The 24,772-nt window shown below is 39.8% G+C and overlaps 1 protein-coding gene across 2 annotated transcripts in view; it reads right to left on the bottom strand.

Moving 5' to 3' along the window:
- Positions 1 to 207: 207 nt before the first annotated feature.
- Positions 208 to 24,772, bottom strand: part of SLC16A5 (solute carrier family 16 member 5) — a 29,606-nt gene continuing 5,041 nt past the window's right edge. For both annotated transcript variants that reach the window (XM_083352386.1, XM_083352385.1), the window contains 4 exons: positions 19,348 to 19,580; positions 6,932 to 7,075; positions 5,441 to 6,286; positions 208 to 3,143 (listed from right to left, as the gene is read on the bottom strand). In XM_083352386.1, the coding sequence (XP_083208512.1) occupies positions 2,902 to 3,143; positions 5,441 to 6,286; positions 6,932 to 7,075; positions 19,348 to 19,567 (1,452 nt within the window). In that variant the 5' untranslated portion in view covers positions 19,568 to 19,580 and the 3' untranslated portion in view covers positions 208 to 2,901. The remainder of the gene's footprint in view (positions 3,144 to 5,440; positions 6,287 to 6,931; positions 7,076 to 19,347; positions 19,581 to 24,772) is intronic.

Raw genomic sequence — 24,772 nt, forward strand, 5'->3', positions numbered from 1 at the left:
TTGACAGGGTAAAAATAGCATATGATTGACAAGTAATGAAATATTGAAGTCTTACAAGGGTTTGGGTATTGGACCTATTCCAGTAAAAACTATCTTACTGGCGTGCTTTCCCAGAGACATGATTTTTGTTTGAAATTTCAGTAGAAAATAAAACAATAGACAATCACCACAGTATATATGTTATTGATCATATGAAAACTGAAACAGTATCTTCAAAAATCTTTATGTAGAGAGGCTTTATTCAAAAAGAATAGAAAAAAAGCAGACTTGGACCCTTTTTAAATGATGTATTCAGAGAAAAGAAATAAGATGTCTCTTAATCCTGAAACAAGCACAATGGCTTTTTGTTGCATTTTAGTGCTCCCAAGTTTGCAAGTGTTACTGAGTGCATTTGACTTACATAGATATTTGAAAAGCTTCCCATAAAATTTCCAGTAAATAATGCAGTTATCTAGTAATAAACTGACTACAATCATGAAAATAAGGCATTGCAAATTACTTTAAGACAAAAGTATCTAGATATCATTTTTCTGTTCCCAAACCATCTAACCAACCTGCCTATCAAATAACTTACACTTTTTTTAAAAAAAGGTTTAATTCAGTGGATGGGGAGTACTTAATATTGAATAAATTTTATTATATTTTTGCATTAGATCTTCAGGATATTTAGTTTTGTATAATGTACGTAAGAAACCTAAGAATTTAGACTAAAGTTTACCTAGTGTAATTTTCTGTTTCTGCTATACTAGCCAGCTAGATGATCCCAAGACATCTTAAAAAGTGGGGCATAATGATAGCAGCAACCCTCACTGCTACTGATTTTAAAATTTCCACTTAGTATTATAGACAGGCTACAGATAGGTCAAAGTATCCTTAATGACTTGTCACACTGTAACCTTGGCCTTTTAATAACTGAAGTGTGTTTTAAGATTGAAAATACATTTTGTTTGTCCTATGCGGATAGATAGATTTCCCTCCTCTTTCTATTCTGCATATGCTATATTCACAGAGATTCACATACGCAAGTTTATTTTCACTGTATCATGCTGGAAAAATAACCCATCCAGACATAAAAAGTTTGGAGGTCTGACTTTCAGAGTAGTGTTTTTCCAAACCATGTTTGTGGACATGACATTTGGATGTTCAGCTTCCTCCCATCCAATTCTAGTCAATTCCTTTTCCTCTTCTTCCACCCCTATTCCCCCATCCTCTCCCAGTTATTCAAAGCACAAAGTAATCTTGGGCTACTTTTAATGCTTCCAGACACAAATATGCTTTGGGCCAATCCTGCATTCCTGTCATTTCAATTCACATAGTCAACTTTTAGGTTGATCAGTAGGGCTGTGACTTCCTTCTTACTTCATTTCAACATCTGCTCTTTTGAATCTTAAGTGCTTTATTTTATTCCATTAGAAACCACTATGGTCTTCAGAAGACTTAAATAAGCTGAATGTTTACAGAGATTAGAATTGGAAGAGTAGAATATTAAATGGAAATTTGAACTGTCAAAAGCAAGTAAGCCAGCCTGGATTGAAACATACATGTTCCAATATAAATACTGTTTTAAAAGAAACTAGGCAAAGCAAATTATGTTCAGAGTAAAACAGTTCATTTAAGAGACAGATTTAAGAGAAATACCATCCTCTTAACTATATAAATCCAATCCAGAGCAGAGATGGTCTTTATTTCAACCTATTGCCTGAGAGAAGCAGCATTTCTAAAACCTAATTTCCTTTAAACCAACAAGATCACCTTTTTACTCCTATACGTATCTTTATGTATGTAAAGAGTAGGCTCTGCAGAGACTATTCGAAGCCTTTTATAACCCAGTACAAACAAGAACAAAAATGACTTCCTGTACCACACTGACATTTTGAAAGTGATAGGATCTACTGGTCCCTCCAAAAATAAGATGACCACTTCACTGTATGGTCATGACTTAGCACTTATATATCACTTCAGAGTGTTTTACAGCCCTCTTTAAGCAGTTTAGAGTCAGCCTATTGCCCCCAACAATCTGAGTCCTATTTTATTGACCTCGGAAGGATGGCTGGCTGAGTAAACCTTGAGCAGGTAAGACTCGAACTGCTGGCAGTCAGCAGAATTAATCTGCAATACTGCATTCTAATCACTGCACCACCACCACAGCTCTAGAAAGTGTCATGCAGCAACATATATTCAAAGAGGAAGAAAAGTTTAAGCCACTATTGGTTAATGCATAGGCACTTTGGAGCTGTCGACTTTTACTTCAAGTTGCAGTTTTGGGATTGAGACTTTATTGTCTCCATAAAAAGGCCTTCAAATGCAGAAAATATTCACTTTGGTTATAGCAGTGCATATAATTCTACTCAGGCTGCTTTATATATGATACGTTCCTCTAGAAAATGCCCTCAAATTATAAAACAGGGATGAACAATTCTGCTTGACATTCAAGAAACTAGCAGTAAAGATCAATAAATAAGAATTCTGCACTTACGCTTGGAAAGAAGTCCACCAGTTGACTTCAGTACAAGCTTAAGTGCAACCAATTGACTTCTCCAAAACAAAATGTCCTGTATAAGTAATATTGTGCTGGGTTTGCTTGTTTTAGAGAACGAGATAGTTAACAACCGAAAAGGTAAATGTCCTTTTTTACTAAGAGTCTGTAAGAAAACCTGACAATTTGCTATACTTCAAGTAATATCAGATGCTGTCATAAGACTTGCATTCTATACATTTTGTTTAAAGTGCTCCTTAGTGCTTGTGTATCTTCTTATCTGGATAATTTCTCTAGAAATCTGAACTGAACTCAGTTGAGTAGACCATTGTAGCAGGAAGGAGGTGAGCATGAAAAAGAGGCACTTCTCTGTGTGATGTCCCTTCCCCCGGCTTTTGCATAATATTCCTTCAGCTCCTTTGCATTCAGATGCTTGTTATGTACATTACTTCAGGAGAAGTGTTTTTCATAGGCAGAAGTTCAGTTGGCACTTCTGTGTATTTTCCTTTGGAGAGATCTTCAGAAAGTGGCTTATTAACTTCTTTCCGTTTGTTTTTTGCTTCCAACGTGCAAAAGCTAAGACCCATGAACAGAGCAGCTGTTACCACGAAGAAGCTGGAAGCATAGAAGACATAACTAAAGTGTCCTGTAACATCCACAAGAAGACCTGAAACAGAACAGATACATGATTAAGAAAAACATAAGCTATTTGGCAATCAAATGTAGCATCAAGATATCTGAATACTCAGCCACCAATGGATCAAAAGGTTTAGGAAGTCTGTTCTAGAGCTAACACAACCCATGAAGTCAGTAGGTTTCCTACATTTGGCAGAAGAGCATCAATACAGATAAGAAATTCAATTTAACTGTTGACCCAGAATCATTGTGATTCTAATTACTTTTGCTTTCTTCTACTTTCACATTCTTTTTGCCATCCCTAACCCTTGTACTGTCAGTATTAATTGATAGTATAGGAAGCTGCAATTGCCACCTAGATTTATCCAGAGCTGTTCAATTATTCTATGTCCCATTTAAAGAAACAGGAAATGTCTATTTAATCAATGTGACTTATTAACTCTCTGTGGTAAATATAATTATTCAACAACTTTCCATAGCAATCCATCTCTCACAATCTGTTATAAGATTAAAATTATAGCTGCTTCTTATCTGAAGCAGTTTCTAGATCCCTTCAGATGTTTATCTGTCCCTTGCAGGTAGTTTAATATTGTACTTGCTTCCCATCATTTCCAGTATGCTTTAATAAAAGCATACAGTATCACCATTTGCTAATTATACAGACAACTGTATTTTAAGAATGAAAAATGGTTTGCAGCATATGGATTTACAATTCTACTTTCAGATTTTCAGATATTGAAATTGCCTGGATATCAGAAAAAGTGTTTCTCAGCATCCACTAATAGCAGTAGCAATATCAATAGCACTTTGACTTATATACCGCTTCACAGTACTTTATAGCCCTCTCTAAGCAGTTTACGGAGTCAGCATATTGCCCCCAACAATCTGGGCCCTCATTTTACTGACCTCAGAAGGATGGAAGGCTGAGTGCACTAAAAAGTATCAAAATCTTTTCTAGAGGGTTTGGATAGAGTCCTGATGTGTGTTGGCAGTGGTACAGGTAGGAAGAATTGATGAAAAGTGCCTGCCCCTTCTGTTAACAGACTTTCTAAAGAGAATCAAAACCCTTTGGATTCAGCTGATTATAATGGATCTATGGATCTCTACCATTTTGTGAAATTGTGTACAAAAGTCCTTAAATCATATATTTATAACTTAAGCTACCAAATGTGCTTAAGAGTTAAACTGTACAGGTAGAAAGGAAACTAATGTATTTCATTTGTTCTTTAATTTTTAACTCTTATTTAATTAATAAATATTTTTGTCTAAGCATTGTGATATATTTTGTAAGTATCAGCATGCTCACAAAGGAGAAAAACTCACTGAATTCCTCAGGACTCAATTGTAAGTAACAATACTTTAAAAATACTCATCAGTAGAATTTTTCAAAAACCATTTTAGAAGATTTTTGGGTGAGCCAAAGAATACAATTGAGAGGGAGGGAGGGAGGACTTGTATTACAACTGATTCCATGGCAATCAGAATTTTATTTTTACATTCAGAATATGCCATGTTAATTCCAAGAATTAAAGCAATATTTTTTTAACTTGTATACATATGACTCCATTGTTTTGGTTGAAACACCAGAGTTCTATGGCTAACTGAGACTCCCTGGAATATGTAAGGATAAATCATCTTGTTGAAATTCACATGATCCCTATAGCAAATACCCATATAGATATATGTATCAAGTTTGACGATGTAAGGTGATATACTAATTACTTATGCCTATATTTTAGCTAAAATATATCCTAATTTTACAAGAAAGCAAGCAACTGGGACAAGAGAAGGAGCGAGGCGATTTAACTTTTTTTCAGTCTGTATGTCCATACTGGTCTGAAGCTTGTTTTCCTCAGATCTATGCCAAACCTGGATCACTGTGGGATTTAGATTATTTAGCAACAACTGAAAGATGAATAAGAAATTTAGCTATGGTAAACAAGAAGATAGATAGCAGAGCTAAAAGCAGAAGAAAATAAAAACTAGATCTTATATCAAAGAAAGCTGTTTGCTAATTACTGGGTTGCTGCTTCTACATAATCTTTTTTTATGCTGACTGCTGTAATCTTAAATCTCTAAAACCTTAATACTTGCCATTTAAAGCTGTAGTAATCACTCTGCAGAGAATTGTAACACAAATGCTAAAGGGACCATGGAACTAAGGATTATGGTGGCCTTCATTTCACTAGATGTGTTCAAGCGGAGGCTAGATAGCCATCTGACCGATGGCATAAATGGCCTCTTAAGTGCCACCATACAATGAATTCCAATTACAAGCAATATCTGTGCCAACAGTACCTCTGGGCCCAACTGCTGTATACTTCTTACCTGCAAGAGGAGGTCCAATAAGAATGGTGATACTTTCCAAGATGGTGAAAAGACCCAAGGCGCTAGAGAACCTGTCCATTTCCACTACATCCATTAACACTTGGAAGAGAAGTGCACCGACGACACTCATGGAGACACTATAGACCAAGCAGTAGACGACAAGCATACTATACTCAGCTGAAGCAGCACAGATGAGGTTGCTCAGGCCATTGAGCATCACAGCTGAGCTAAAGAGGTAGATCCTCTTGCCCTTGAAGACACTAAGACCTGAGAGAAGGCCTGCAATTGGGCGCATAAATATGTTGATGAATCCAATAATGGAAATTAGGAGGGCTGCTTTCTGTTCCTCCACTCCGTTCAAGATGGCATAGGGTACCAAGTAAACAAGAGGCAGAACAAAACCCATCACCATCCAGGTAACTCCAAGGGTATAGATTTGGTAGCCTTTGTTCTTGCAGAAGATATCAAAAGCTAGGTACTTCTTCAGGGTCTGGGAACACACAGTAAATCTTGACTGACATTGTTCTTTGTGATGCGAAGAGTTTCCATTGGGCATTCCTCCAGCTGACTGTTCAGAAAAAGATTTCAGTGGAAGGGCAAGCAGCTTACCTGGGACTGGCCTCATCACAGCCCCACACACGCAGCAGTTCAGCAACACTCCCCCAAAGATTAGAAATGTGTTTCTCCAGCCCATCTCATCAAGCAGGTTTTGGGAAATTAGTGGCCACAGTGTCATGCCAATGGAGATTCCAGTGGAGGCCAGGGCATTGGCTAATGCTCGCCGTTGTATAAAATAGTAACCAAGTACAGTGACACCTGCTTGGAAGCTAAAAGATGACCCCAGGCCTTTAAATTAAAAAAAAGAAATAAAAATGATAAGAGTCTGCAGTGATAACATTTGTTTCATTCATTTCTCTCTGTGTATGCTTATAATATCAGAATTAATTCACCTACCACATCGCTGAAAGTATATTAAATGAATTATTTTGGGGTACCACTTGGAACAAAGGTGGGATGTGAACAATATTCTTCATGTACATTACTTAATATTAATTCCAGTAAAAATGTATCTGATAGATCTCAGAGGTTTCTGAAAGAATCTTACCCCTCCTCCTATTAAAAGCACTACTCCTTTGAAAACATTTGAAGTAGCAATCATGGAATCACCACATTGCAGATAACTGAGATGAGCTTTTTAAATGTTACTCAGCATCTAAATCAGCACCACAATCTATACATACAGTAGAGCAGGGATGTCAAACTGCTGGCCCGCGGGCCGGAACAAAACCGCGCCCACCTCATTGCCGGCAATGGGGAAAAAGCTCTGATACGTTGCGCGATGTCACGTGATGTCGCGAGTTTGACATGTCTGCAGTAGAGGATCTATCACTATTTGCAACTCGGATTCATGTTATATAGTTCTATAAGCGCTGAAAAGGAACCAAACAGGAAGTCATACAAACCATTCCATTGTACTTTTACTATACTCACCAGTGATGAATCCGGCTGTTAGGTAAAGCTCGCTAAGTGAGTTGGAGAAAGCACTGGCGACCATGCCCACTCCACTGAGCAGGCCTCCTACCATGACTGTTATCCTGCAGCCAAATCGCTCCACCAAAATGCTGCAAAGAGGACCTGAGAAGGGAACAATAAACACCAATTTCGGGATTCAAATTCAAAAGTATAGTGATTGGCACAGTCAAAAAGTTGCATTTGTTAGATTTCTATCCTATGGGAATCTCATTTCAGTTTATCTCTACAACAACTACAACCTGGAAGGTAGGTTGGGCTGGGAAAATATGACTAGTCAAGTGAGTTTCCATAATGGACAAGCACAGACCTGGGTCTTCCCTATCCTCGTTCAACACCTCCACATTAAGTTCTGTGCTCCTCCCTGCAGATTTGTTGTTTCTGCTGCTGCTAACATAGTCAAATCTATGCCACATGAAGATAGAATTTTGAAGAAAGATAAAAAAGTGTCCTATATAGACTATTGGCATGTCTATTCTCAATCCATGTTCAGCGTATAGGAATGCTAAGAGTATTTTGGAATCTGAACTTGAACATGTAGAGAGGAAAGAAGTATAGTATGGGTGCCAGTTTCAGATGAAAGTTCAGCAGATAAATTGGATGATCCCCACGCTGTTTTTTTTTAAAAAAACAAGATTTTATCTGAGAGCATGAAAGGGAATCTGAATATAATATCAGTCTAAGTATCTTGTGCCAAACAAGGAACACGTTCAGTATAACTGACATAAAACACTTGAGCTGAAGCAGGAAAGTAATTTGAAGAAAGACATTTTGTTTAACAAGAATGTAAAATTAAGAGAAATATGCCCCTGAGATGGAAGAAAGAAGCTCTGAACAGTCATTTCTTGCAGAGAAATTTTTACTACTAGTTTACTACTGGGTAATTTTCCTCCCCCTTCTGTTTAATTGTGTCCAAATCTTAGAAACTGCCTAGTCGAGGCCCTACAGTTTTCTTGGCAAGGTGTTTTGCAAAAGTGCTTTGCCATTGCTTCTTTCCTAGGATTGAGAGTGAGTGGCTAGCCCAGGGATAGGCAACCTTGGCTCTTTTATGACTTGTGGACTTCAACTCCCAGAATTCCTGAGCCAGCCATGCTGAGGGAAAAGGGAGAGGTTTCCAAGCTGAGCCATGCTGGCTCAGGAATTCTGGGAGTTGAAGTCCAGGAGTCATAAAAGAGCCAAGGTTGCCTACCCCTGGACTAGCCTAAAGTCATCCAACCAGCTCTCATGCCTAAGGCAGGACTAGAAGTCACCATACGAATGGGAAGTGAAGTGTAATCATAATTTGTTAATAGGCTGAAATGAATGCTTTTCGTACCCAAAAAGAACAAGGTGTCTCTCTGAAAAAGAGCGACCATTCCACCTGGAGATCGTAAGGGCATGACAGCTAAGGCCACCTGACATTTTAGTAGCTGCTAGTGCGAAAGGTTGTGATGTTAGAGCTTGATTTGTTTTCCCTAAGCAGCCTTCTTGCATTCTTTTTGTTTCACTAGACAAGGCTGCACTTGAATTACTAGTTTGTGGAAAGGGTAGGATTTTGCGCATCTGAAACTTCAGACTTGCTCTCTGCTTTAAATCTGCATTTTCTCAGGCACATTCTCAGGGCAAGCAATTTTACTTTAGAAATCATAACTGCCTCGGGTGTGAGGTGTGGAGGTCAAGATGGCAGCCATAATCATGAAAGACACCCTGCTCTGCCCTGAGCTTTCAAATTTAGATGAGAGGCCCAAGATCTCAGAAAGTTCAGCTCTTTTTGTTTTCCCGTTGGATCAGGTTGGAGACAGCAACAAATGCCCTGTACCTGGAAAGTTCTTGGAATGGACAAGAATTGTTTTCCTCCACAAATATCTGCTTCTTAAAGACATGTGAGCTCTCTTAAACAAATGCTGGCAACTTTTAATATGAGCAAATGAAATCTCAAATCTCTTCCTCATTTACAGTATACAGGTAGAAGACTGGCCTTGAAGAAAGCTGAGGCAGATTATATTTTTCACGAGGTGGAGCTAGATGTGGTCATACAGTGTAGAGGTTTCCGTCATTCCCTGTGCCCTTTCTCTCCTGTCAATCTCATATATTTGTCAACTCAGCTATAGGCCTGACTTGGGCAAATAAAGTTCACGCCGCTTCTTCTTGTGTGTCCTTGAGAATAACATGATGGCAAATTTCCTAACTACTCATATTACTTAATCAATAGCGTGGTTGTTTAATTCAGGCCAAAGTGATACCCTGGGCCTTTCCCCTATTTTCAGGTTGTTTACAGAGTGAACATCACTAAAGCCTAACATCAATACCTAGGAAGATACTGGAAAAAATAATCAAAAAGCAGATCTGTGAGCATCTAGAAAGAATGATATAACTAGTAGCCAGCACAGATTTGTTAAAAACAGACCATGCCAAACCAATCTTATTTCCTTCTTTGACAAAGTGACTAAATTAGTAAACCAGCCAAATGCTGTGGACATAGTAAACTTAGACTTCAGCAAGGCATTCGACAAAGTAGACCACAACCTACTACTCCTTGGTAAGCTAGAAAAATGTGGGATTGACAGCATCACCACCAGAGGGATTTGTAACCGGCTAATTGCTTTTCAACCTTTTCACCCATTGTACCACTTTTAGGATATGATGACATCCGAGTACCACCAGTCACCTAGCAAGGTGTCAAAAACTTGAGGACCCAAAAAAAAAAAAAAGGAAAAAAGTGATGAAGTACAGGGAGTCCTTAACTTACAACAGTTCGCTTAGTGACTGTTCGAAGTTACAATGGCACTGGAAAAAGTGCCCCCCAAGCCACAGCCGAGCAAGACTCTGCCTGCCCGCCTGGTGGCGCTCTTCCTCCTGTCCGAGGTTTTCATTGTTGTGAGCACTTCTGTTGAGGATTGGCAGCGGGGGTGGGGGGTGTTTGGTTTTTATTCCCCCCCCCATCTGCTGGGTGGTTGCAGCAGGTTTTGGTCACTTCACATGACCCTGGGACACTGTGACCGTCATAAATATGAATCAGTTGCCAAGCATCTGAATGTAAATCACAAGATCCTGGAGATGCTGCAACATTCCAGCCGATCGGCGCTTCTTCTGGGCTCAGCAGAAGTGTTAGTATCAGCACTGAGCTCCAGCTGGATCCTGGTGCTGATCCTGGCGCTTCTGCTGAGCCCTGACAGCCCTGCAGCTCCAGCCGTCTCTCGCTCAGGCTTGTGCGGTGCTGCCACTGGTTCAGCTCATTCCCCTCCCCCGCTACCACTTTTCTAGGATGGTCGCGTACCACCTGCCAGGTGCCATTGTACCACAGGTGGTACCCGTACCACTGGTTGAAAAGCCCTGGGCTAATAAACTGTACTCAATGCATAGTCCTTAATCTACATGGAGGGAAGTAAGCAGTGGGGTACCACAAGTTTCCATCTTAGGCCCAGTATGCTTCAATATCTTTATAAATGACTTAGATGAGGGAATAGAAGGGGAACACTTAGGCACAAAAAGCCAAAGGTTTACAAATGTGGATTATACGAAACCTGGCTCAAAAACAGTAACTTTGAGAGGGACCTTGGGATCCTAGTGGACAATCACTTAAATATGAGCCGGTAGTGTGTGGCAGCAGCCAAAAAGCTAATACAATCCTTGGCTGTATAAACAGAAGCATAGAAACAAATCAGGTGAAGTATTAGTATTACTTTATAAATCATTAATAAGGCCACACCTGGAATACTGCATGCAGTTTTGGTCACCACATTACAAAAAAGATGTTGAGACTTTGGAAAAAGTGCAAAGAAGAGCAACTAAGATGATTAAGGGCCTGGAGACTAAAACATATGAAGAACGGTTGCAGGATTTGGGTATGGCCAGTCTACCGAAAAGGACTAGGGGTGACATATAGCAGTATTCCAGTATTTGAGGGGCTGCCATAAAGAAGAGAGGATCAACTTTTTTTCCAAAGCACCACAAGGCAAGACAAGAAACAACGGATGGAAACTAATCAAGGAGAGAAGCAACCTGGAATTAAGGAGATGCTTCCTAACAGTGAGGACAATGGTGAAACAGCTTGCCTCCAGAAGCTGTGGTTGCTACCATCACTGGAGGTTTTTAAGGAAAGACTGGACACCCACCTATCTGAAATGGTATAGGGTCTCCTGCTTGAGCAGGGGGCTGGACTAGAAGACTTCCAAGGTCCCTTCCAGGTCTATTCTGATTGAACACAAGAGAGAGAAAGAGCCAGACATGTAAATATAGTCCTCGACTTAGGACCACAACTAACCCCCAAATTTTTGTTGCTAAGTGAGACAGTTACAGTAAGTGAGTTTTGCCCCATTTTATAATCTTTCTTGTCATTGTTATTGAATGAATCACTGCATGGTTAAGTTTGTGAGACAGTTGTTAAGTGAACTTGGCTTCCTCACTGACTTTGCTTATCAGGAGGTTACAAAAAGTGATCACATGACCTCAGGACACTGCAACCATCATAAATATAAGTCGGTTGCCAAGCATCTGAATATTGATCACATGAACGTGGGGATGGTGCAATGGTCGTAAGTGTGAAAAACATTCCTAAGTCACTTTTTTCTGTGCTGTTATAACTTTGAACGGTCACTAAACAAACTGTTGTAAGTTAAGGACTACCTATACAATTATTAATAAAAATTATTCAGAAGAAAGAAGGATGAATGTTCTAGGAAAGTGTTGGTTTTTTTCCCCTTCCAGATCACAAGAAACTTGATCCTGAATTTTGAAAGTGGGATAGATTATCCATTCATAAAAATGTATTTATTGTTCATTGTTATCCTTCTCATCCTCCATATGTTGTCTCCCTTATTTTTTAAAATAAACCGTGACTGGGTATGGCTGAGAGACAATGACTCTTCCTAAATCAATCAGGGAGCATTGTGCCATTGTTTAAGCCCTGATCTTCTTGAAACATTTCTGTACCGGCCTGCTGTTTTCTGATTCAATGAGATGTATAAAATCTAAAGGTGCCAATACAATAAAAAAAATTGCAAAGGCAGTTCAGATCCACAATGTAGCCCAAACACATCAAAATAATATAGATTTTACTGGCTTTGCAAAACAGAAACCAAATTGGAGCTCCCTTTACCTTAGGGCAGGGGTCGGCAACCTCGGCTCTTTTATGACTCGTGGACTTCAACTCCCAGAATTCCTGAGCCAGCATAGCTGGCTCAGGAATTCTGGGAGTTGAAGTCCACGAGTCATAAAAGAGCCGAGGTTGCCTACCCCTGCCTTAGGGGAAAGCCTTGTATAATGTGTGGGGTTACCAAGAAGAGGTCCCTCACCTGTTTAACTTCCCACAGAATGGGGATCTGAAGGGTACATTCCCCTGGCCTAGCTAGATCCCTGCATAGGTCATCAAACAGAAAGACCAAAGCTGTTTCTGTCTTATTCTCAGATCTGAATCCAGAATAAAAGTGGTTCCAGAATCAATTTCTTTAAGGTTTTCTATAGCTAAAATCCCACCACCTTTTCTAAAACCTTTCCAGAAAACGAACACTAAAATTTGGATGAAAGTTGCGCAAAACTGAGATACTGTCCTTTCAGGCAGTCCTTTTGGAAAGAGACCTTTCTGACTCATTTGAGGCAGGCAGTACTAACCCCATTCTGAAAGAGGCAATGATCCAAGTTCCCTTTTCATATTTAGAGACATTTAAAATGTAGAAATATTAAACGTTTCTCTAATATGATTATGACATGAGAATAACAAGGCAGTATTCCTATTCTGATGCAGATAATGACAACATTCATGTTCAGCATTTGCTATGCTTGTTGTTTACCTAACCTTGTTATGGTACACAAGTTAACTAATGCTTTGTTCTGGTTAGCTGCCAATCCTAGACTGTGGTCAATAAACCTTTTTAAAGCAGTATTACATTTCAGTCAATCTTGTAGGTTCATAACTGTGTGGCTGTCTAAATGCCCAGAATATAAGATTTTTTTGCCTGATACACCTTTCTATTTTTTACTATTAAATGTTAAAGATCACGAAGCTATTTAGAGTAATCTAAGGATCTTGTTTTTGACTTCATAATTTAGCATTATCCAGTTGCATGATTAATCAGGCTGGAGTTTAAATATCTCTTCCTCCTTCTCAATCATTTCCATAATCAAGTCATTCATGTGGGCTCTGGAAGCACATGCAGAAGACAAGCTGTACTGATTGTGAGTTAAGGATCAAAACAAAGTCAAGGCTGATCCACTGTGATTCAAACCTAGAAAGACTGGAATTTTAAGGTTGATTATTAATATTCAGATCCTATTCTTCATTATACTGCTGCTGCTTTATATTTTTTGTTCACCACATAGTCAGATATTCAGACTGTATTTGACATTTTAATCCACCTATCAAATCCTTCCCAAGGACCTGGTATAGGCAGCTGTTGATGTTTTATGGCAGGAGTCTTCAAACTTGGCCCTTTTATGACTTGTGGACTTCAACTCCCAGAATTCCTCAGCCAGGAATGCTGGCTGAGTAATTCTGGGATTTGAAGTCCACAAGTCATAAAAGGGCCAGGTTTGAAGACCCCTGTTTTACGGTGTTAGAGGTATCATCGCAAGATGTAAGCTGTTCCAATTAAAGCTGCCTTTTGCAACTGACTGATGGTGAATTTGTCAATGCTGATAGCGTTCAAGTGATACTCCAGTTTTGAGATTGCACCCAAGGCACTATTAATATTGGTTCTATCTTTGCCACAGCTGTTCTACTTCTATTTGTAGGGTCTTTGTATTTGATTATCTTCTCCAGTTCCTTCTCTTCTGTTCTGCTGTCTCCAGGGTACTGCCACATCCACTATCCAGACTTTTTTTTGTCTTTCTTATTGACAGTTGTTAAGTCTGACGTGTTATGCGGCAAGTGCCTATCTGTTTGAATTCTGAAATCCCAGAGCACTTTAGGTTCTTCATTTTCCATGATTTTCTCTATTTTACAGTCCCACCAGTTCTTGCTTGCAGGCAAATCCACATCTTCCAATGCACCATTCTTGCTATTTTGCCATGCCGTTGTTTGTAGTAGTCTGTGTGATCATCTTACAGCAGCTAACCAGGTGGTCCACTGTTTCTTCACCTTCTTTGCAGAGGCGGCACTTGCTATCTGTTCTGACTTCCCAATTCTGGTTTTGTATGCATTTGTTCTTAAGGCTTAGTCTTGTCTAGCCAGAATTAGCTCCTTTATCTCTTTTTTCAAAATTCTTGCTCTTACCCTTTGGCAGGTCTTGTTATTATCTGCCTTACCTGTTTTATTTTACATTTTTAAAATAATAATTATTATGGCTGGTCATGTAGGCAGCCAGATATTAAGACTGGATCTGGTATTTCTGTCCATCTATTGAGTCCTTCCCAAGGACTGGGATAGGGAGATGTTGTTCAGTAATGTTAAAGATACCATCACAGGATGTAAGCTGTTCCAAATGAAGCTGCCTTTTCCAATTGACTCATAGTGATTTTGTCAGTGCTGATGGTGTTTGATGGTGTTCCAGATGTTTTGGAATTGCACCCAAGATGCTATTACTATCGATACTATCTTTGCTTTCTATTGCCAAAGTCATCCTACTTCTACTTTCAGGTCTTTATACTTGTGATTTTTCAGTTCTTTTTCTTATATTCTGCTGTCTCCAAGTATTGCAAAGTCCACTATCCAGACATTTTTATCTTTCTTATCAACAATTGTTATTATTATTATTTAAATGTATTTGCTGCCAGATTTCCAGCAATTCTGGGTAGTTTCTACTTAGAAAAAGTCTATCTTCTTTTTCTAGTCCAGTGATGGTGAACCTTTTAGAGACTGAATGCCCAAAACCTGGCCCTGCCCCTGCCCCACCCGCCCCCACTCCGCTCCAGCCCCCCCTGGCCACCCACTGCCTCCCTGGCCTGCCGCAGATTGCCCAGGCAGCCCAGCAGCACCATGGCAGCCACGCCCACACTCCACAGCATCAACTGCGTGCAATGGGGCACGAGGGCAGAATCTTGTCCCCACTGCCCGGCTGCCATGTCCTTGGCTGCGCTGCTCCACGCGGGCTGTGCTTGGGGGCAAATCTCTGGGGGGACTGCTGATGAGGAGGGGGCCATGGGGGAAGTTGGTGCTGGGGCAACAGCACGCGTGCTCACAGAAAGGGCTCTGAGCGCTGCCTCTGGCACACGTGCCATAGGTTCACCACCACTGATGTAGTCCATCTTACTAAACTGCAAAAAAAGAATCTGGTCAGCTATAAAGCTTCCAGAAATTCATGATAAACGAAGGGTGAAATTTGGGATATTGATGGATTTCAAGATAAAGCATCAAATTTTAGTTTTGGGATGACAGGCATAGGCCTACTCCCCAAAACCTTTTAACCTGTCAAAATAAACAGTGGGAACATGAAAGCCAGGAGAGAGAAAGATCTGGAGAAGAAGTCTAAGATGGAAGATCTGGGGACTGCTGCTACACCTGTACCTATGCATAAGATGGAGTTGGAGGAGTAGTCATAGGATTACATTGGCCCCAAAGTAGTTTTGTGTAGTGGAGATTTCATACAGATCTTATCACTTATAGGCAGTTCTTAACTTATGACAACAACTGAGCCCAAAAGTTCTGTTGCTCAGTGAGAGTTTTAGTCCATTTTACAACCTTTCTTGCCATAGTTGTTAAGTGAGTCAAGTCAGTTGTTAAATTAGTAATACAGATATTAAGTGAATCTGTGTTCCCCACTGACTTTGCTTGTCAGAGGGTTGCAAAAGGTGATCACATGACCCTGGGACACTGCAACTGTCATAAAGATGAGTCAGTTGCCAAGTGTCTGAATTTTGATCATGTGACCATGGGGATGCTGCAACAGTCATAAGTGTGAAAAATGGTCATAAGTCACTTTTTTCCTGTGAGGTTATAACTTTGAACGGTCACTAAATGAACTGTTGCTAAGTTGAGAACTACCGGTATACCCCATTCAGTAAGTTAAGCTGCCATAAATATTAATGTTCGATATCTGAATATTATTTATAGATCAAGAGTATATAAGTAAAGGGGCAAATTCATCAAGAACACTGCATGGTGCCTCCTGATAGCGAGCAATGAATATACCTGTCAATAGAAACAGCTCATATTGTACTATTAGAAATCCTAGCTATTGTTTAATGATTATATAATACATGCATTACATAAGAGCAAGCAAAGCCTATTGTGAAATATAGGTTAATTGGCAAAAGAAATCACTACCACATGAAATATTTCACTAAATTTCCCAGCTCAGTAGAGAACATAATCCTTTCCTTGTCAGCACAACAATACCAGAGATTAATGATCTGACGCAATATTATTATCACAGGCCCACGTATAAAAGAGATGATAACCAGGTGTTCCTGATACCCAAGGGAATAGGAAGCTAATGAAATCTTGCAGGTGTGCAAAATACACTCTTAAACTATTCAAGACCCAACCAGCTTTTAAGACATTTATAAGCCTAGGAATAAAGCCATATAGGCATAGCTCCTAGATAGAATATTCATAAGCACTACAAATTTTATAGTTATTTTTAAATGTTTTTTTGATATTATAATAATTTCTTTGATTGCTGTGAGCCACCCACAGTCATTGAGAGTTGGATGGCATACAAGTAATAATCCTGCGATGATACCTTTAACATCATCAAACAAGAACATCTGCCTATCACGGGTCCTTGGGAAGAACTAAATAGGTAGATAAAAATGTCAAATTCAATCTAAATGTCTGAGTGACTGTGCGACCAGCCATAAAAATATCTAGCTGATTGTGCAACCAACCCTAATAATAATTACAATAATAACAAGCTACAAGCAAGAACTGCAATTGACCATCTATATTCGAGAAGGTCTACTATAATGGTTCCAATTAAAGAGAAACATCAAAGAATACTGCATGATTGTTTATTCTAAAAAGTCTATATTACTGAGAATGGAGCATCAGCACTCATGGATGGATGCCAGAATCTGAATTCTCCTCCCCTTGACACATCATATCCTACAGAATCTCCCTCCCTTAATTACACGTCATGAATCACGTTCACCAATTAGTTTAACACACGAAGTTTCACTTCCCTTAAAGTGTGCTATTTCTTATCTTCCTAAAACTTCCGGGTTGAATTCCTCCCGCGCTTTAGTGATTCAAAGCCAAACAGTTAAAGCAAAAAGCTGCTTCTTATATTGTCAGTGCAAAAACATGCCAATGTTTGCAGCATTGACATCTACTGCTTTTCTGAGGGGCGCAAATATGCCTCTCACTGGGTTCCAACCCACCAGTGGGCAGGGAATCCATTCTGATGCAGTTAAAATTCTGTTCTTGCCTTTCTCTACCTGTTTTCTCACTAATTTTATAACACTGCTTGCCTGAGACAATTTTTAATAATTTTTCAGTGCTTGCAATACAAAGCTAGATTTGTAGAACAATGATGTCAACGGACTACTCGTAGTCTGCTCAGTGATCCTGTGGAGAGGGAGATTAATATTTTCCAACCTATGAGTTAAGTTTTACATCAAATCACTTTGATGTAGTGTAGGGCCTTTCCATCGACTTCTCTTAATGTTTTTTCCTCAGCAATCTTGGAGAATGAATTTCATAATTTGGAAGATGGGATTTGCTTGTGTGTCTCTGGGGATGCTGTATTATCATTTATTATATTGCTCATTCTGTTAAGGTATTTGTATCACTCATAAAACTCTGTTCTTGACTGACAAACCAGACATACCTTACTGTCAAATAAATATTACTCTTATGGCTCAACCACATGTCTTGCTTGCCACAACAAAAGGACATCACACTAACTATTCACAGAGGACTTTCCTTGTAACTTTGCCTCCATCTCATTGCTAGCCAACTGCTAAGGAAGTCTGGATTCATTTCAGGTGTTCGGAAATGCAAGAAGTTTTTCCCCCATTATCCTGACACAATAGTCCCCAAGAGGACAATCTAAGATGCTTAGAAAAGCCCTGCAATAATGTAAATTTGGTTCTATTCAACTGGCCCGATAGAGCACAGCATTGTTTTGAATGTACATTAAAGGCAGGATGTGGGAACCACACAGTCTAACCAATATGATTTTCTCTCATGTTGTGAGGAGAGTTCAGCAAAATGATTATGTGGAAGGGCCCTCAACGTGGCCCAATTTTATGATATGGCTGGTTGAGTGCACCAACTGATTCTTTAAGAACTAGTTTAGTGATTTGATCTCTGTGTTTTATCTGGATCCTGCCAATGGAGTTTTGCCCCAATGTTTTTCCCCCTTGGTTTGCTTCTTATTTTGAACTGGTCAATGACTGTAGCAAAGATTTGTCTGATATAAAAAAAATTCTCAGATGATTTTATTTGGCTCAATACTTTCCCCTTTAACTCAAGGTCATGTGAAGGGTGGTGTCCATCGGCTGAAATTCTAGTACTCCTCTCACAGGCTCAGAGCAGCCTTGAAGCCAATACATATATTTTGTTTGAAACAACTTTAAGTATTATGTGAGAAAGAGATATGACTAAGAAAGAGTGTGTGTGTAGCCACTGCTTTCTTTTTGGGGCTGGATCGAGTGAGTGACCCAAAGTCAACTAGCTGGCTTTGCATCTAAGGTGGGATCTAGAGTTCACAGTGTAGTTTCTGATGCCTTCATCTCTACATGAAACTGTTTCTGATAAAATATGCACATATTAACTCAGTATGGATTCTTCATTCACAGTTTTCTCGATTTACCTTACTTGAAAAAGCAGCAATTAAAAAAATAAGCAATTAAAATTAATCAGCTTTCTGGCCTAACATTACTTGAAAAAGCAGCAATTAAAATAGCAATTAAAATTAAGCAATTAAAAAGAGCCAGTATGGACTAGTGATTATGGCACCAAGAATCTGCAAGTTCTATCCCATCCTAGACATGAAGGCTGGCTGGATGATTTTGAGCCAGTCACTATCTCAGTCAGTCCAATCCACCTCACAGGGTAGTTGCTGGGAATATAGGCAGAGCAAAGAGTATTAGGTATGTTCGCCACCTTGAGATTTATAAAAATAATAAAGGCCGGGTAAACATAGATGATAGAGATAGAGATAGAGACAAACAGATGGATATAGACAGAGAGACAGATAGATAATTGATAGTCAGAACTCAGGAAGAACCTACAATCTATCTAGGAAATCCTTTCCATTCTTCATGATATTATAGATGTCAGGTAGAAACAAAGTGGTTTCGGAGGAAAAAGGAAGATACTATTAGAGAATAGGGAGGAAGATTCATTTCTGTGTCTAGAATTAGAACCACATGGCAAAGCTTGAAGAGAAAAACATTCCTTTGGTACCTCTCTTTGGTAGAACATTATTTGCTAGTTAGCAATTGATCATCTGGTGCTCTTTTCATGAGACCACGATGACATTTAAGAAGAAAGCTTATTAATAAAAACAAATACTCACCACCTGCATGGAGGACAGCTGTCATGATGGAGGGAAACCATGATGTCTCACTATTGGTAGCGTGAAAATCATGCTGCAGATCCTTAAAGAAGACTCCAATGCATGAAGGAAAACCCAGTGTTAGACCTTGAACCAGCACTGTGGCTATTAAGACCATCCAAGCCCATCCTCGATCCTGGTCTTTGAAGATTCTAGGGGATGCCTCTCCTTCTTGCCCCATCTTTGTAAAGTGTCTAATTGGAAGATAGCAGACAAATGAGATGAACCATAGCTGGATCAGTGCTGAGGCGACAGCAGTGGAGCTACTGACCTACAATCCATGCAGAAAGTAGTTCATTTCAGTTTTAATAGAGAGCTTTGCAGTCACAATCTCTTGGAATCATGCCAACCTATTTGGCAGGCTTTATTTTGTATGTTTTATGTCACAAGATTGTGAATGACTGTAGGTAATGGGTTGGCCACACCTCCAGTGGCAAATGACCAGTACTTAGTACTAGGTTCTCATTGCTTTTACCTTTCACCTGTTTTTGGCCCATGGAGTTTCCTCATTGTCTCAACTGAGTATCGCATATGTTTTGTGTCAGGAAAAGGCAAAATTTGAAAATCTCAATTATTTGTTTTTGACAACCAGACTTGCACTGAATGCTCTTGCACAAGTTCTGCTGCTCCTGGATGTAACTTCAGGTATTTGGATAGCAGGATTTAAATTTCAAATCCCTTCCATTATGCCATTATAGATTTTAAGGCTTTAAGGATATATTCACATATGTATGTACTCCCCTCCATAAAATATCTGTAATGATTGAAAAGTGTTATTGATATCTTCTATTGCCTATCAAAAAGTATAAGGGAATCCCCCTTCCCAATGCTTTTTGGTGTTACTTGTGAAGATATCTAAAGAGAGACTTAAGATTTCATAAAGGGCACATATAATTTGTCAGGCTACAGGAATTCATAAGACCAAGGCACCATCTGTTTATTTTATGTGTAATAGAGATAAAGAAATAATCTGATTGAATAAATAAGATATATTTATACTGCAGAGAGAAATATGTAGAGCAGTCATTTTAGCCAGCCACTAATAGCCAAGAAAAGCAAATATACATATTGTCAGGAACAGGATTGTACTGGTGCTCTTGAAAAACTCACCAGGAAATAATTCACAATTTCAGGGACAGTGTCAGTATTCTTTCCTCTTTTCTTTCTCAAGCGAGATAAATTAGCCTCTACAGCTCTTTTATACTTTAGACATGTCTTTATTTTGTTGTTTATTTAATTAAGGGCTTTTAAAAATCCTACTTTTCAGGGTAGGAATCAACAGTTTTTAAAAACAGTCCCTGCCCACAAACATCTGGGGGGGGGGAATGGGGAAGGAAGGAAGGGAGGGGGGGAAGAGAGGGAGAGACAGAGAAAGAGAGAAAACTAGTAAACTTGAATATTCTTTGTTAGAATTAAATAACTATTCTTGCATACAGTAATTAAGCTGTATACAGAGAATGTAAAGCCAGATGAAGGCTAGCTTGGAATGAAACATGCTCCCATTCGCAAGTCTCTTTGCTTCAAATGCCATTGCCAAACCAATTGAGGTAGGAATTCACAATCTTAGCCCAGTGCCTCTTCTATTAGGCAGCTAGGGCTAATGGGGGACATGCTAGCAGCAGTCTGTTTTCAAACCCATGAATTCTATCAAACGTAGTAGTAGTACATGTGTCTCTTTTGATTGACCTTCTGGCTTTGGAAGAGAATTCCATTAATTAAGACTTGTGCTGATCTTTATATCTTTCATTTATTTTGTTGTTAGCTGCAAAGTCGTGTCCGACCCATCGCGACCCTATGGACAACATTCCTCCAGGCCTTCCTGTCTTCTACCATCTTCTGGAGTCCATTTAAGCTCACGCCTACTGCTTCAGTGACTCCATCCAGCCACCTCATTCTCTGTCGTCCCCTTCTTCTATTGCCCTCGATCTTTCCCAGCATTAGGCTCTTCTCCAGTGAGTCCTTCCTTCTCATTAGGTGGCCAAAGTATTTGAGTTTTAGCTTCAGGATCTGGCCTTCTAAAGAGCAGTCAGGATTGATCTCCTCTAGGACTGACCGGTTTGATCGCCTTGCAGTCCAAGGGACTCGCAGGAGTCTTCTCCAGCACCAGAGTTCAAAGGCCTCAATTCTTTGGCGCTCAGCCTTTCTTATGGTCCAACTTTCACTGCCATACATTGCAACTGGGAAGACTATAGCCTTGACTATACGCACTTTTGTTGACAGGGTGATGTCTCTGCTTTTTAGTGTGCTGTCTAGATTTGCCATGGCTTTCCTCCCCAGGAGCAAGCGTCTTTTAATTTCTTGGCTGCAGTCCCCATCTGCAGTGATCTTGGAGCCCAGGAAAACTAAATCTGTCACTGCCTCCATTTCTTCTCCATCTATTTGCCAGGAATTGAGAGGGCCGGATGCCACGATCTTGGTTTTCTTAATGTTAAATTTCAGCCCAAGTTTTGCACTCTCCTTCTTCACCCGCAACAAGAGGCTCTTTAGTTCTTCTTCACTTTCTGCCATTAGAGTGGTATCATCTGTGTATCTTAGGTTGTTGATATTTCTTCCGGCAATCTTAATTCCAACTTTTGATTCATCTAGCCCTGCCTTTCTCATGATGTGCTCTGTATATAAGTTAAATAGGCAGGGCGACAGTATACAGCCTTGCCGGACTCCTTTCCCAATTTTGAACCAATCAGTGGTTCCGTGTCCAGTTCTCACTGTTGCTTCTTGACCCGCATATAGGTTTCTCAAGAGACAAATAAGATGGTCTGGTACTCCCATCTCTTTAAGAACTTGCCACAGTTTGTTATGATCCACACAATCAAAGGCTTTAGCATAGTCAATGAAGCAGAAGTAGATGTTTTTCTGGAACTCCCTAGCTTTCTCCATGATCCAGCGTATGTTGGCAATTTGATCTCTAGTTCCTCTGCCTCTTCGAAATCCTGCCTGTACTTCTGGTAGTTCTCGATCCACATACTGCTGAAGTCTAGCTTGTAGGATTTTAAGCATGACTTTACTAGCATGAGAAATGAGTGCAATGGTGCGATAGTTTGAACATTCTTTGGCACTGCCTTTCTTTGGAATTGGAATGTAAACTGATCTTTTCCAATCCTGTGGCCACTGTTGAGTTTTCCAAATTTGCTGGCAAATTGAGTGTAGCACTTTTACTGCACTGTCTTTTAAGATTTTGAATAGCTCAGCTGGAATACTGTCACCTCCATTAGCTTTGTTGTTGCTCAGCTTTTCTAAGGCCCACTTCACCTCACATTCTAGGATGTCTGGCTCGAGGTCAGTGACCACCTCATTGTGATTATCTGGGACGTTAAGCTCATTCTTGTATAGTTCTTCTGTGTAATTTTGCCACCTGTTCTTAATCTCTTTTGCCTCTGTTAGGTCCCTGCCATTTTGGTCCTTTATCATGCCCATTTTTGCATGAAACGTTCCCTTCATCTCTCCAATTTTCTTGAAAAGATCTCTGGTCCTCCCTATTCTATTGTTTTCTTCTATTTCTTTGCACTGTTCATTTAAGAAGGCATCTCTTCTAGCTATTCTCTGGAATTCTGCATTCAATTGGGCATATCTATGTTTTTCTCCCTTGCCTTTCGCTTCCCTCCTTTCCTCAGCTATTTGCAAAGCTTCCTCAGACAGCCATTTTGCTTTCTTGCATTTCTTTTTCTTTGGGATGGTTTTGATTGCTACCTGTTGTACAATGTTGCGAACCTCTGTCCATAGTTCTTCAGGCACTCTGTCTATCAGATCTAATTCCTTAAATCTATTTGTCACCTCTACTGTATATTCAACAGGGATATGATTTAATTCATACCTGAGTGGCCTAGTGCTTTTCCCTACTTTCTTCAGTTTAAGCCTAAACTTTGCAAGGAGAAGCTCATGGTCTGAGCCACAGTCAGCTCCTGGTCTTGTTTTTACCGACTGTATAGAGCTTCTCCATCTTTGGCTGCAGAGCATATAGTCAATCTGATTTCTGTGTTGACCGTCTGGTGATGTCCATGTGTAGAGCCGTCTCTTGGGTTGTTGGAAAAGAGTGTTTGCTATGACCATCGTATTCTCTTGACAAAATTCTATCAGCCTGTGCCCTGCTTCATTTTGTACTCCAAGGCCAAACTTGCCTGATATTCCAGTTATCTTTTGGCTTCCTACTTTAGCATTCCAATCCCCCATGATGATAAGGACATCATTTTTTGGTGTTACTTCTATAAGGTGCTGTAGGGCTTCATAGAACCGGTCAATTTCATCCTCTTCAGCACTGGTGGTTGGGGTATAGACTTGGACTACTGTGATATTGAATGGTTTGCCTTGGATTCGAACTGAGATCATTCTGTCATTTTGAGGATTGTAGCCCAGTATTGATTTTCCTACTCTTTTATTGACTATGAAGGCTACTCCATTTCTTCTGAGGGATTCTTGCCCGCAGTAGTATACCTGATGGTCATCTGAATTAAATTCACCCATTCCTGTCCATTTTAGTTCGCTGATACCTAAGATGTCGATGTTCAGTCTTGTCATCTCTTGTTTGACCACGTCCAGCTTTCCTTGATTCATGGATCTTACATTCCAGGTTCCTATGGAGAAAAAATCTTTACAGCATCGGACTTTCCTTTCACCACCAGACATATCCACAGCTGAGCGTCCTTTCGGCTTTGGCCCAGTCGCTTCATTCTTTCTGGCTCTACTAGTACTAGCCCTCTGCTCTTCCCCAGTAGCATATTGGACGCCTTCCGACCTGAGGGGCTCATCTTCCAGCGTCATATCGTTTTGCCTTTTGGTACTGTCCATAGGGCAAAGATACTGGAGTGGGTTGCCATTTCCTTCTCCAGTGGATCACGTTTTGTCAGAACTCTCAGCTATGACCTGTCCGTCTTGGGTGGCCCTGCACGGCATAGCTCATAGCTTCATTGAATTACGCAAGCCCCTTCGCCACGACAAGGCAGTAATCCATGAAGGGGATCTTTCATTTATACTTTGGTATAAAATCCCATGCCAAATTTGCTATGTTCCTTATTGCTGCACAATCTTTTTCAGATTAATGCTGAACAAAGAATATGTAACTGCAGGTTCCAAGTTTCAATGTGAAGACCAAAAGCAACTCTCTTGAATCTGTACATGTCCAGCAAACCACTTTCTACTCCAAATTCATTGAATAAACTGGAGAACATGTGTTGTGGGCTCTGCATGAAAGATTAGTGCAACTGGTTTATTAGGTAACCTTTATAACCACAATTTAGAATTATAGAAAGAATAGAGGAATCATAACAGATACAGGACAATCTCATTATTACAAGAATAAATCATAACGGCAATGGGGCAATCCATTTCAGTAGTAGAGTCATACTTAATATATTGATCCTAAATCATTATTTTTAAATCATCCTAGATTCAT

The sequence above is a fragment of the Vipera ursinii genome, assembly GCF_947247035.1.
Source record: "Vipera ursinii genome assembly, chromosome: 2".
In the NCBI taxonomy this organism is placed as follows: domain Eukaryota; kingdom Metazoa; phylum Chordata; class Lepidosauria; order Squamata; family Viperidae; genus Vipera; species Vipera ursinii.